At 38.2% G+C, this 14200-nt stretch overlaps 3 protein-coding genes across 3 annotated transcripts; 2 read left to right on the forward strand and 1 right to left on the reverse strand.

Annotated features, from left to right (window-relative positions):
- The first annotated feature begins 4015 nt into the window (after positions 1 to 4015).
- Positions 4016 to 4858, forward strand: LOC138333811 (seminal vesicle major clotting proteins-like). Its single transcript, XM_069282463.1, has one exon. It carries the CDS (start codon positions 4016 to 4018, stop codon positions 4856 to 4858), a length of 843 nt encoding a protein of 280 aa, XP_069138564.1.
- A 72-nt stretch (positions 4859 to 4930) lies between these two features.
- On the forward strand, positions 4931 to 5905 carry LOC138333895 (seminal vesicle major clotting proteins-like). The gene has a single exon (XM_069282581.1). It carries the CDS (start codon positions 4931 to 4933, stop codon positions 5903 to 5905), a length of 975 nt encoding a protein of 324 aa, XP_069138682.1.
- Positions 5906 to 6280: 375 nt separating this feature from the next.
- Positions 6281 to 14197, reverse strand: LOC138333911 (sialate O-acetylesterase-like). Its single transcript, XM_069282568.1, has 9 exons — positions 14001 to 14197; positions 12177 to 12511; positions 11783 to 11933; positions 11307 to 11511; positions 10893 to 11029; positions 10200 to 10327; positions 9845 to 10002; positions 9387 to 9585; positions 6281 to 7522 (listed from the first exon to the last, which is right to left on the reverse strand). Exons 1-9 carry the CDS (start codon positions 14128 to 14130, stop codon positions 7226 to 7228), a joined length of 1740 nt encoding a protein of 579 aa, XP_069138669.1. The 5' UTR covers positions 14131 to 14197; the 3' UTR covers positions 6281 to 7225.
- Positions 14198 to 14200: the final 3 nt, after the last annotated feature.

Below are 14200 nucleotides of genomic sequence, written 5' to 3' on the forward strand. Positions count from 1 at the left end.
TCGCTACAGCTGCCATCTTGAAAACATATTATAAACTTCTCAAGTTCTATCAGTGTGGTTTGGCTGAAATGTGCCTGAAATGACCATGACATCTCAAAGTATTGTTACATCTCTGGTTGATCCCAAATTAAATCAAAGATTGCGACCATGACGCCATATCTAATAATTTCCTATACAACTACATGTACATGTATGTATTGCCAAGGTAGTCAGATGATCGTTAAGGCTCTTGGGCCTCTTGTTTATCATTTTAAAGATGCTTGACCGCCGACGGAGCATAAACAATACCCATCATTTGAACAAAAACTGAATATAACATCATGTATATATCTCGTGTCTAATTAACACAAAAATACATATAAAATGTTTTGTATTGCTTTTCGTACATGCACAATCAGTACTTCATTTGATAGGACATAGTGCCGTGGATTATTTTCGGGACACAATTTATTATTTTCACCTTGAAGTAAAATAAAAAGCTTGAACTTCCAAATTATGGTAATGGTGCAAAGTTACTTTTTTAAGTGAAGAAAAACACAAATTCATCCGCTTGTGTTTTTGTTAGAAAACAAGAGGCCCAAAGGGCCTTAACGGTCATCTGACTACATTGACAATAGTAAAATTAATTATATATGGTGTCACTTTGTCAGGATCATGTCAGGATCATTTTCAATTTCTTTCAAAATTTTTATTTCAAACAAGAGGACCAAGGGCTTTAACATATAGGAAATTAATTAGATATAGTGTCATGGTAGTCATCTTCGATTTGGGATCAACCAGAGATGTAACAATTCTTTGTAGGGACCATGTCAGGATCATTTCATGCAAGTTTCAGCCAAATCCCACCGGTAGAACTTCAGAAGAAGTTAAAAATGTGTTTTCAAGATGGTGACTGTGGCGGCCATCTTGGATATCAGATCAACCTGAAAAATAACAAAACTTTGTCAGGACCATGTCAGAATCATTTCATGCAAGTTTCAGCCAAATCGCAAAGGTAGAACTTGAGAAGAAGTTCAAAATGTGTTTTCAAGATGGCGGCCATCTTTGATTTCGGACTGACCCGAAAAATAACAACACTTTGTCGGGACCATGTCAGGATCATTTCATGCAATTTTCAGCCAAATTGCACCGATAGAACTTGAGAAGAAATTCGAAATGTGTTTACAAGATGGCGGCTGTGGGGGCCATCTTGGATTTCGGATTGACCCCAAAAATAACAACACGATGTCGGGACCATGTCAGGGTCATTTCATGCAAGTTTCAGCCAAATCGCACCGGAAGAGTTTGAGAAAAAGTTAAAAATGTGCTTTCAAAATGGCCGCTGTGGCGGCCATCTTGGATTTCGGATCGACCCGAAAAATTACAACACTTTGTCGGGACCATGTCAGGATCATTTCATGCAAGTTTCAGCCAAATCGCAGTGGTAGAACTTGAGAAGAAGTTCAAAATGTGAAAAGTTAACGCATGGTGGACGGCGCATGAGGGACGACGACGGACGAAACATGACGAGTATAGGTCATCCTGACCCTTCGGGTCAGATGAGCTAAAAATCATTTGTCAGCGGTGGAGCATCTTTAAAATAATAAACATTATTTCTTAATTAACATACATACACATTAATCTTCAATTGTAATACATGTACCAGGGTATTTAAATATGAAATCATACACATTCATGAAAAAATAAATACATACATATTTTATTACAATTAGTTTTATCTTTCAATATTACATATAGGTACACAAATAACAAAAATAATATAAAAATGTTTAAAAAAAAGATTTCTTGTAAACAAAATAAAACATGTACATGTATTCACAATATGTATTTAAGACTTATAAAATGTATAAAAATATATCAGGATACAAATATATACATACTACAGGTTGGTATTTCATACCAGTCAATATGATAGTCATACTAATCAATATCAAAAGTTAATCCTATGTATTATGCATGCAAATTAAAAACTTGAATAGTGTAATAAATCACTGAAAAGTGTTAAGACATCACCAGATTATTGAAAATATCAATTACCAAATGAAATGTTCAATATGATCTTTTCAAAATGAAAAATGGTTTTTACATTCTAAGCATGAATTTTTCTATGCATACCAATTTTAGCTGCAATATTGTAGCTCAATGAAAGACTTAAGCTTTTAGACAGATAATGGTGTCATCTTTAGAGCTACAATTGGTGCCTATTACTGCTAACGGAGCAAAGTAATGATCATGCAAATCATTATAAAAACGTTTGTATGCATTTTATCATACCAAGCAATGGTCTACAATTTGCTGTCACATTTTTACAGTGTTAATAAATATAAAGTTTCTTGTAGATAGGTTTTCATTTAAACATACATAAAGTGCCATTAAAAGTGAGCTATTATTGTGCATAAATTTTGTGTTGTTGCAAATACTATGCATACCAGTAATAAGTGTTGGGTTTTTTCCTGAATATTTTTCACAGCTTAATTCATCTTAAACTAGTAAATACCAATATGGTTTCTAAAAGATTATTGAAGAAAAAATAAGATGTCAGAATTTTCACCTACATAGTTATTTATGGCACATTGAACTCAGACTGTTACATAAAATAAAACAAACTCAGAAATGCATGTAAGTCAACACTAGTGCAACAAAACATAAGAGAAGTTATGAAGTAAGAATATTCCATAGATACATCAACTCATCTGTACTCTAATTAGAGATTCCTGAATTTCATGTCTAACACATTTGATTCTCACTCTAATCATGATACTATATGTCTAGTTAAAGTATGAGTACTACACAGTAATGGGATGTGGTACAGTTCAACAGTACTACACAGTAATGGGATGTGGTACAGTTCCAGAGTACTACACAGTAATGGGATGTGGTACAGTTCCAGAGTACTACACAGTAATGGGATGTGGTACAGTTCCAGAGTACTACACAGTAATGGGGTATGTTACAGTTCCAGAGTACTACACAGTAATGGGGTGTGTTACAGTTCCACAGTACTACACAGTAATGGGATGTGTTACAGTTCCAGAGTACTACACAGTAATGGGATGTGGTATAGTTCCAGAGTACTACACAGTAATGGGTGTGGTACAGTTCCAGAGTACTACACAGTAATGGGATGTGGTACAGTTCCAAAGTACTACACAGTAATGGGGTGTGGTACAGTTCCAGAGTACTACACAGTAATGGGATGTGGTACAGTTCCAAAGTACTACACAGTAATGGGTTGTGGTACAGTTCCAAAGTACTACACAGTAATGGGGTGTGGTACAGTTCCAAAGTACTACACAGTAATGGGGTGTGGTACAGTTCCAGAGTACTACACAGTAATGGGATGTGGTACAGTTCCAGAGTACTACACAGTAATGGGGTGTGGTACAGTTCCAAGTACTACACAGTAATGGGTGTGTACAGTTACAGTTCCACAGTACTACACAGTAATGGGGTGTGGTACAGTTCCAACAGTACTACACAGTAATGGGATGTGGTACAGTTCCAAGTACTACACAGTAATGGGATGTGGTACAGTTCCAGAGTACTACACATAATGGGATGTGGTACAGTTCCACAGTACTACACAGTAATAGGATGTGGTACAGTTCCAAAGTACTATACAGTAATGGGATGTGGTACAGTTCCAGAGTACTACACAGTAATGGGGTATGTTACAGTTCCAGAGTACTACACAGTAATGGGGTGTGGTACAGTTCCAAGTACTACACAGTAATGGGATGTGGTACAGTTCCAAAGTACTACACAGTAATGGGATGTGGTACAGTTCCAAAGTACTACACAGTAATGGGATGTGGTACAGTTCCAAAGTACTACACAGTAATGGGATGTGGTACAGTTCCAAGTACTACACAGTAATGGGTGTGGTACAGTTCCAAGTACTACACAGTAATGGGGTGTGGTACAGTTCCAAGTACTACACAGTAATGGGGTGTGGTACAGTTCCAGAGTACTACACAGTAATGGGATGTGGTCAGTTCCAAAGTACTACACAGTAATGGGGTGTGGTACAGTTCCAAAGTACTACACAGTAATGGGATGTGGTACAGTTCCAAAGTACTACACAGTAATGGGATGTGGTACAGTTCCAAAGTACTACACAGTAATGGGATGTGGTACAGTTCCAAAGTACTACACAGTAATGGGATGTGGTACAGTTCCACAGTACTACACAGTAATGGGATGTGGTACAGTTCCAGAGTACTACACAGTAATGGGATGTGGTACAGTTCCAGAGTACTACACAGTAATGGGGTGTGGTACAGTTCCAGAGTACTACACAGTAATGGGGTGTGGTACAGTTCCAGAGTACTACACAGTAATGGGATGTGGTACAGTTCCAAAGTACTACACAGTAATGGGATGTGGTACAGTTCCAGAGTACTACACAGTAATGGGATGTGGTACAGTTCCAGAGTACTACACAGTAATGGGGTGTGGTACAGTTCCAGAGTACTACACAGTAATGGGGTGTGGTACAGTTCCAGAGTACTACACAGTAATGGGGTGTGGTACAGTTCCAAAGTACTACACAGTAATGGGATGTGGTACAGTTCCACAGTACTACACAGTAATGGGATGTGGTACAGTTCCACAGTACTACACAGTAATGGGGTGTGGTACAGTTCCAAAGTACTACACAGTAATGGGATGTGGTACAGGTCCAGGGTACTACACAGTAATGGGATGTGGTACAGTTCCACAGTACTACACAGTAATGGGATGTGGTACAGTTCCACAGTACTACACAGTAATGGGATGTGGTACAGTTCCAGAGTACTACACAGTAATGTGGTGGGTATACACTAATGTGGTACAGTTCCAGAGTACTACACAGTAATGGGTGTGGTACAGTTCCAGAGTACTACACAGTAATGGGGTGTGGTACAGTTCAAATACTACACAGTAATGGATGTGGTACAGTTCCAAGTACTACACAGTAATGGGATGTGGTACAGTTCCACAGTACTACACAGTAATGGGGTGTGGTACAGTTCCAAAGTACTACACAGTAATGGGATGTGGTACAGTTCCAAAGTACTACACAGTAATGGGATGTGGTACAGTTCCACAGTACTACACAGTAATGGGATGTGGTACAGTTCCAAAGTACTACACAGTAATGGGATGTGGTACAGTTCCACAGTACTACACAGTAATGGGGTGTGGTACAGTTCTAGAGTACTACACAGTAATGGGATGTGGTACAGTTCCAGAGTACTACACAGTAATGGGGTGTGGTACAGTTCCAGAGTACTACACAGTAATGGGGTGTGGTACAGTTCCAGAGTACTACACAGTAATGGGGTGTGGTACAGGTCCAGGGTACTACACAGTAATGGGGTGTGGTACAGGTCCAGGGTACTACACAGTAATGGGGTGTGGTACAGTTCCAGAGTACTACACAGTAATGGGATGTGGTACAGTTCCAGAGTACTACACAGTAATGGGGTGTGGTACAGTTCCAGAGTACTACACAGTAATGGGATGTGGTACAGTTCCAGAGTACTACACAGTAATGGGGTGTGGTACAGTTCCAGAGTACTACACAGTAATGGGGTGTGTTACAGTTCCAGAGTACTACACAGTAATGGGGTGTGGTACAGTTCCAGAGTACTACACAGTAATGGGGTGTGGTACAGTTCCAGAGTACTACACAGTAATGGGATGTGGTACAGTTCCAGAGTACTACACAGTAATGGGATGTGGTACAGTTCCAGAGTACTACACAGTAATGGGGTGTGGTACAGTTCCAGAGTACTACACAGTAATGGGGTGTGGTACAGTTCCAAAGTACTACACAGTAATGGGATGTGGTACAGTTCCAGAGTACTACACAGTAATGGGATGTGGTACAGTTCCAGAGTACAACAGTACTACACAGTAATGGGGTGTGGTACAGTTCCAGAGTACTACACAGTAATGGGATGTGGTACAGTTCCAGAGTACTACACAGTAATGGGGTGTGGTACAGTTCCACAGTACTACACAGTAATGGGATGTGGTACAGTTCCAGAGTACTACACAGTTATGGGATGTGGTGCAGTCCAGGGTACTACACAGTAATGGGATGTGGTACAGTTCCACAGTACTACACAGTAATGGGTTGTGGTACAGTTCCAGAGTACTACACAGTAATGGGGTGTGGTACAGTTCCAGAGTACTACACAGTTAATGGGGTGTGGTACAGTTCCAGAGTACTACACAGTAATGGGGTGTGGTACAGTTCCAGAGTACTACACAGTAATGGGATGTGTGCAGGTCCAGGGTACTACACAGTAATGAGGTGTGGTACAGTTCCAAAGTACTACACAGTTATGGGATGTGGTGCAGGTCCAGGGTACTACACAGTAATGGGATGTGGTACAGTTCCAGAGCAATACACAGTAATGGGATGTGGTACAGTTCCACAGTACTACACAGTTATGGGATGTGGTGCAGGTCCAGGGTACTACACAGTAATGGGATGTGGTACAGTTCCACAGTACTACACAGTAATGGGATGTGGTACAGTTCCATAGTACTACACAGTAATGGGATGTGGTACAGTTCCACAGTACTACACAGTTATGGGATGTGGTGCAGGTCCAGGGTACTACACAGTAATGGGGTGTGGTACAGTTCCAAAGTACTACACAGTAATGGGATGTGGTGCAGGTCCAGGGTACTACACAGTAATGGGGTGTGGTACAGTTCCAGAGTACTACACAGTAATGGGATGTGGTACAGTTCCAGTATACTACACAGTAATGGGGTGTGGTACAGTTCCAGTATACTACACAGTAATGGGGTGTGGTACAGTTCCAGTATACTACACAGTAATGGGATGTGGTACAGTTCCAGTATACTACACAGTAATGGGATGTGGTACAGTTCCACAGTACTACACAGTAATGGGATGTGGTGCAGGTCCAGGGTACTACACAGTAATGGGATGTGGTACAGTTCCAGTATACTATACAGTAATGGGGTGTGGTACAGTTCCAGTATACTACACAGTAATGGGGTGTGGTACAGTTCCAGTATACTACACAGTAATGGGGTGTGGTACAGTTCCAGTATACTACACAGTAATGGGGTGTGGTACAGTTCCAGTATACTACACAGTAATGGGATGTGGTACAGTTCCAGTATACTACACAGTAATGGGATGTGGTACAGTTCCACAGTACTACACAGTAATGGGATGTGGTACAGTTCCAGAGTACTACACAGTAATGGGATGTGGTACAGTTCCATCAATAGTATAAGTACCATCCTTGCTAAAGTTAGGGCTTGTATAGAGGAAAGGTGATGCTGGAAAAGAGCTGTGGACTGAGTACACGGCACAGGCTTTGAAAGAACATGGAGTCACCCTCCATGCATATCTGAGTCCTGTGACATTCCTGGCTGGGCAGGGAGCTGTACTGAGAATTGCAGTGCTGCGAGTGATCCGGTCTACGGAGGTCTGTACCCACCATGATTGTTTACCACATCCTGTCTGGTTACCATAGGAACAACAGATCTGTAAGGGAAATCACAAGTGTTATTGTTGTTGATGTTAAAGACCCATAATCAGATAGGTTAATACAGGTAATTAAAACAGATTTTTCATCTGCATGCAATTATTGGGGGTATAAGAATTAATGGAGGTTGATTCATTTCCAACAACATTCAATTTCTCTTAAGTATTGAGCTTTGTAAAGAGCCCTGATACACAATTTTAAAGGCACAATTCAGTCTAAGAGTACATTAAAATTTGCACATATTTCGGAAACAAACCAGTTCTAATGGAAATAAGATTAGTTGGTTTTACTGTGATACGCCAGAAAAGCCCACTGTAGTGAAATGTATGTGAAGTGTTCAAACTCGCTCACTGTCCGCCATTACACATTGTGGTCGGATGTCTTGTATGCTGAACCCTAGCCCTTGCCAGTGTAGTGAGGAATGTTTTGTCTAGAACTACTCATATCGCTCTTTCAGTAGTGTATTTACCTTGTTAGATGTATGTTCTTGTCTAAAAAAATAATTTCATCAACTCATTAGTGGTTAGTTATTGCATTTGTTGAACGTGCATTACTTTGGCACAGATATGGGTACAGCGTACATGTTGTACATGCTTAATCGTATTGATCAACGATTTAGAATTTCAATGGTATCAATCAAAATACTGAACGACGTCGTGAAATTTGTCAATATTTCTTGTTATATGTTTCATAAGGAATGTATGTCATATTTTGTTTTGTGGTTATGTAACAGTATAAACCTCACTGCATTATCCCTTTAAGTTAATAATTGTTTTAGATTTCCAAAGAAAATACTAAAGTTTGTTTGACCTACTTTGTGGTTTACACACTATTAGGTTAAGGGAAAGTGTACCACAGCCCGTATTATGCAGTTACACTTTAGACCAACAAGAGTTCCAATCTCACAGTTACTTTTAATGTTGAGAGTGACCTCCCTTGAAATCAGCATATATATATATATATATATATATATATATATATATATATATATATAAATCGTAGCAGGTTTTAGTTGTAAACACTGATACGCAAGAAAAGCCCACTGATCGCCTTCTAACTTCGTTCTAGAGGAATTTCCCTTTAGCTTAATCGGTAAAGCGGCGTACGAGTAAGTCCGGGGTAACAGGTGTTTCGGCTGGTGGCACACTAATTATAATTTTGTCCTGTTACAATATATTTGAGTTATCCCCGGTTTTGTTTTGAAATAACCATTTGTTTTAAATCAATTTGCTGTTTTTTGCACAAAACTGTTTGCTAATGCATTGTAAAATGCTCTTTGGTAAACAATAATTATTAACTTATGTAGATATTTCTCAAATCCTACCAATGTTCACAGATTTTTTTCCAAATTTCAGTTTTCCAATTTTTAAAACATATCATAACTTTCAAAATAGCATGGTGAGGTATGTTTTTTATTGCTTGTATGTTCAGAGGGTACCCTTAGACAAATATTTCTACCATTCATCTTTTTTATTTACATCTTTTTTTTAGTGGTACACTTTATCTTAAGGTATTAATGTTTTGTGAATGTTCTAATTAATGTCTATACATCAATATCAGTTACTGTAGCTGACCCAAGGTCTTGATGCTACAATTCAGTTAGATTAGCACATAGTTTATAGCCTAGCTTCTTCATGTATTTGCAATTTCTTGAAAAATATGCACCTATTAACAGAAAGGTCAAAATTGTAAGTTATATGAGTGACAATTACTATTAGCTACATAGCTAACTAATTTAATGTACCAATTAAATCCTCAGAACACTTTTTAAGATTAAATTGACCCTGTCTTAATATTACAGATAAAAAGACATTTCTGATAAAACCTAAAGTTGTATGGACTAAAAAAGTGGCCTACATATACCTCAAAGCCAACACTGGTTTTTAATTGGAGGTCGTCCGAGCCATTGTTGTAGACCAGTTCTAGTGTATGGGCCTCTGTGTCCACCTTATAACCGGTAGGGAGTGGAGCTTGGTAAGGGATGTCCTTGTGGTGATAGGCCACCGCCAAACTGGCATTGACCAATCGTCTTGCTACATCCTGCTTATCACCTGGATGGATGCTGAAGCACAAAATGGTAAAATGTGTTTGTTGATGTTAATTAACACTAAGCCATAATGATCATCTGAACATCTGGATATGATACACTTACTACCTTATCATCCTGTTATATTTTCTTACCACATCGCTGACCAACTCAGCACCATAGAGTAAGTAATTCATTTGCTGGTATTTATAACAAAACTGATGACGAACAGGCCTGGGAACATCACGAACAATAACTATTGATTGTGTGAATGACTGGTTATATAGACCGCTACCTGCCTACACTGCTGAGGAAACCAGGTAAATCCATAGCGTTGGCCATAAAGGTGTTGACCATTTTACTGTTTGGTACGTAGCCATAGTCAGCCGTCTGGTGCCATCGTATCTCGGGAAAACCATCAAACCTGGTCATGTCAGGCTCATTGGCAGCAAGCTGTATAAAGTGACAAAATTTATAATCAAAGAAAAGATAGTGATCATTATAATATATGTATTATTATATATAAATATTGTATTTCAATGAATTGTAAGTAAAGAGTGAACACAGTAAATTAATTAGGAAATAAAATTATTTAAGTTTGTTAAACTTCTGGCAAAACATTTGTTTTTCTGTCCTGGAATGGATAATACCATAACAAATCCAAAAGGAAAGGTTGGATCGTTCTGGCCGTGAGAAGCATGGAACTTAGCTCTCCAGTCGCTGATCATAGACGGAAAGGTGCAGTTGTAGTTATGAGGACTTGGAGCATTGGATTCACCTGTCATTAAAAAGGTATATTGTTTATCTGAGATATTTTAATAACAAAGTGAATGTGAATATTATATACATGTACAGTCAAACCTGCTTTAGCAACCACCTCTGTATAAGGACCACCTGCTCTATAAGGCAACTTCCTTTGGCAACCAACGAGTCAATTTCAACAAAGTTTTTATCTTTGTATAAAGACCACTTGACTATAAAGACTACTTTTTCTTTGTCCCTTGAGTGGTCGTTATAGACAGGTTTGACTAACAGTTAAGTGAATATGAATTTGTAAAGAGATATTCAAATTCAATATACATGACATCCATATTTTATATACATACTACATGTTTAATCATGGAGTATATAAATAGCCTATATTACAAGCAATGAAGTATATGCTAATTAGGTATACTTACATAATTAATCCTTAAACCACATGTGCATGTTGTGAATAATCTACAGAGAAAGCATCAAAATAGGGTAGGTATCCTTTATGCATTTATAGTTTTCACAAATATCACATGTTACAGGTTGCCTTAGAGTCCACCAGATAGTCCATCTGTATTGAGTTTACATACCTTGGTACCAGATAGCTCCATATATGGTCATATTAAGGAGAGGATGCACCATGGCATTCCACAGGCCGGAGTGGTCTGCTGACAAGGCCAAGGCCTCAGAGTATTTATAGTCTGGACTTCTATCTGGGTCTGTTAATCTAAAGAATTTGAGAAAAGAAACAATGTTTGTCTATGTTTATCCACAAATAGTCATACTCAGTTCAGATAAGCTGGGGGTGGTTAATTATCATTTGAGTTGATATAAACTACAGCTAACTGTATGCTGGTTGAAACAGTAGCAGTCACTAAATCTCTTTTCAGCCTCCACAGATATATCTGAGTTAATCATATATCAATGCCACATTAACAATGAGTTATCTTTTCTTTCATGATGATATGCGCATGGTCAAATGGGTGTACAAAACTGGATGTTACCTATTTGTTGTAGTGATTTGGGCTGACCTTATTAGGCCACACTTCAACAGAGCATCAGGTGAGGACCAAGCCTCCACCGGTGTCCCTCCCCAGCATGTGTTAACGAGACCGATGGGGTAACCCAGCTTCTGGTACAGGTATTTACCGTAGAGCCAACACACAGCTGAGAAGTAGCCCCACTCAACATCAGTACCACCAATAGAATCTGTAATTCAGTGAGGATCAAAACAGATTAATCTTAAATGTTTACTTTTGCCTTGGGTTATTTGTGGTATTGTATATGGTATATGAAGAAATTTAAAGTAGTATACCGGTATATAACATGATGTATAAATCAATATTTTCTCAATCAGAAATATTTTTACACTGAATGTCTATCAGCTCATGCATGCATTTAACTGGCAAAAAGATGAATTGTTAATTAATGTTTCTTTTCTTAATTTGAAAATAAGATAATAAAAATCGCTACCACGTACCACTAGAGGCCACTGACCAGTATTGTTTAATGCTATTCTTAATGGTGAAGTCAGACAATGGTATATCTGACCCAGCCCTCTGGTTCACTGTGAACACTCGGATATGTGGATAGTTGTTTGCATCTTGTATCTCCTCTGTGGCATTGTCTCCCTGTGAAAAAGACTTTGAGGATTATTAACATGATAATTATTATAAATTAACAATTTATTCAAATATTTTGTGAAGCATTACTCAGCTTAACATTTAAACATATAACTGAACAGATATTTAATTAAGCTGTTTGTGAGGGTGTGTGTATGTGTGTGAACATTAATGTATCTGATCAAATTCAATAATCAAAGAAATAGATTTTTTTCCTACAGGTTAAATATTACTGTAATAATGATTCCATACCATTCTGACTGTAAATTCCATGTTTGATTGTCCTGAACAAATCCATACATCTCCAAACAGGACATCAGTGAGAGTAATCTCCCCTGCCAAACCTCGCGCTGTGATATTGTATGGCCCAGGATCTTGGACAGGGTCAAGGGTCACACTCCATATTCCTTGTATATTCACAAGACCATATTGAGTTTGATTTCCAACAGTTACCCCAACATACACATAGGTAAATGGATGGTAACCCCATACCACAGCCTGTTTAGGGGCTCGCTGTAGAACCATATGGTCACCATAGTAAGTCGCAAATTGGAAGTTTTGATTGGAATGTTTAATTTCAATAGGAACTACAAAATAAAAATAATAATAATAATGAAAAGATATATAAATACAAAAAGCTTTATGGTGATGAAATTGATATCAGCAAAGCTTAGAACAGAGTAAATATAAACCCTCTTTGCAAATACTTGCAGAATAACAGAATAAATATAAATTACTTTGATGCAATTACCAATAGCTAACAATTCTGAGCAATATAGTTTGCACTTATTTGATAATAAAAATGATGTATTTTGAGTCAAATGGTTTTGGCTTCAACATCAGTTACTACATGTCTTTCTTGATATTCCAGTGCTTCCTTGATATTCCAGTGGTTACTATCATTGTTGTGATATCCACCCCTGGATTATGTCATTGTGAAACTGAAGGCATTTACGGAGAAAAAATGACCAATCACTGGCCAACACAGACTTCATTTAAGGATTACAAAGAACGATTCTTTAGCTTCAATGTCATACTGTGTGTGTACATACTGTTATTTGATTATTTTTTTTGTGTTTTTTGATGCAACTCAAGTAACAGCTGGTAACCAGTAACCGATGGAATATATAGGGTTTTGCATGTATAAGCAGTAGCACTAAGTAAACTACTAACAAGAAACAACCTAGGCAACAGTAAACAAGAGGCCCATGGGCCTTAACGGTCATCTAACTATTGGCACAATACAACTCCTCAAAGAATAAAGAAAAAATTAAGACAATACAAAAAACTCTTTTATTAGAAGAAGTCAAGCTTCTGATATATTTAATGAATTAGACCATAAATGAAGGTCCCTTGATCCTCACCATGCTACAAATCCAATATCCAGTCTCTAGGCCTCTTCATTATTTACAAGAAGATTGTTTGAGGTTTTTGCCTATTTGACTCCTGTGACCTTGAATGAAGGTCAAGGTCATTATTTTGAACAAACTTGGTAGCAGTTCGTCTAAGCATATCACAGGCCAAATATCAGGTGTCTAGGCCACTTAGTTATTCATAGGAAGTCGTTTAAAGATCATTAGCCTATATGACCCCTGTGACCTTGAATGAAGATCAAGGTCATTCATTTGAACAATCTTGGCAGCCTGTCATGCCAGCATGCTGCAGGCCCAATATGAGTATCCTGGGCCTTTCGGTTATTGAGAAGTCGTTTAAATGAAAAGTTTGTGCACGTCGCATGGCAAACGACGACGGAGGGTGCATGATGACATAAAAATCCAAGATGGCTGCCTGGAGGCCATATCGTTTTTCCGATCAGTCTGCAAATCATCATGATACTCCTACGGGAACCTACATATGAAATTGTTAATACTGTTGTGTTAATACCGGAACCGGGTTCTACAACGTAACATATATAGATATATATAGAAATTTGAGACAGATCCCTTCTGTATTTTCCGAGAAATAGCTTTAACAAGCATTGTTTATCATACACAACCAGTGGTTGTTGGATATGGATATACACTGTATCAATATGGTATGTAAACGTAACGAGCTAGGTTGATATCGACGTATTACCTGGCACATTGTGATCACCAGTCATTTGTTCTGCGTATGTATGAGAATTCTGTCCCGATACTAAACAAAATGCGAGCGAAAATCCTAGAACATATCGATGCAATCGTAAGTTATGAGTAGACATCGACATCGTGTTTCTGTTGTTGTTGACAATCTGCGTCGAAATCGCGCTTTTACGGAATTTGATCCGCGTACTGTAA

This window comes from Argopecten irradians, chromosome 1, assembly GCF_041381155.1.
Source record: "Argopecten irradians isolate NY chromosome 1, Ai_NY, whole genome shotgun sequence".
NCBI lineage: Eukaryota > Metazoa > Mollusca > Bivalvia > Pectinida > Pectinidae > Argopecten > Argopecten irradians.

Excerpts from the sequence above, each read along its gene's own strand:
- LOC138333895 (XM_069282581.1), top strand. The coding sequence starts at position 4,931 with ATGTGGTACAGTTCCAAGTACTACACAGTAATGGGATGTGGTACAGTT.
- LOC138333811 (XM_069282463.1), top strand. The coding sequence starts at position 4,016 with ATGGGGTGTGGTACAGTTCCAAAGTACTACACAGTAATGGGATGTGGT.
- LOC138333911 (XM_069282568.1), bottom strand. The coding sequence starts at position 14,130 with ATGTCGATGTCTACTCATAACTTACGATTGCATCGATATGTTCTAGGA. Across the intron at positions 11,512-11,782 it reads CTGGTCAGTGGCCTCTAGTG|ATTCTATTGGTGGTACTGAT; the intron begins GTACGTGGTAGC and ends ACTGAATTACAG. Across the intron at positions 10,328-10,892 it reads TGGAGCTATCTGGTACCAAG|GTGAATCCAATGCTCCAAGT; the intron begins GTATGTAAACTC and ends TTTTAATGACAG.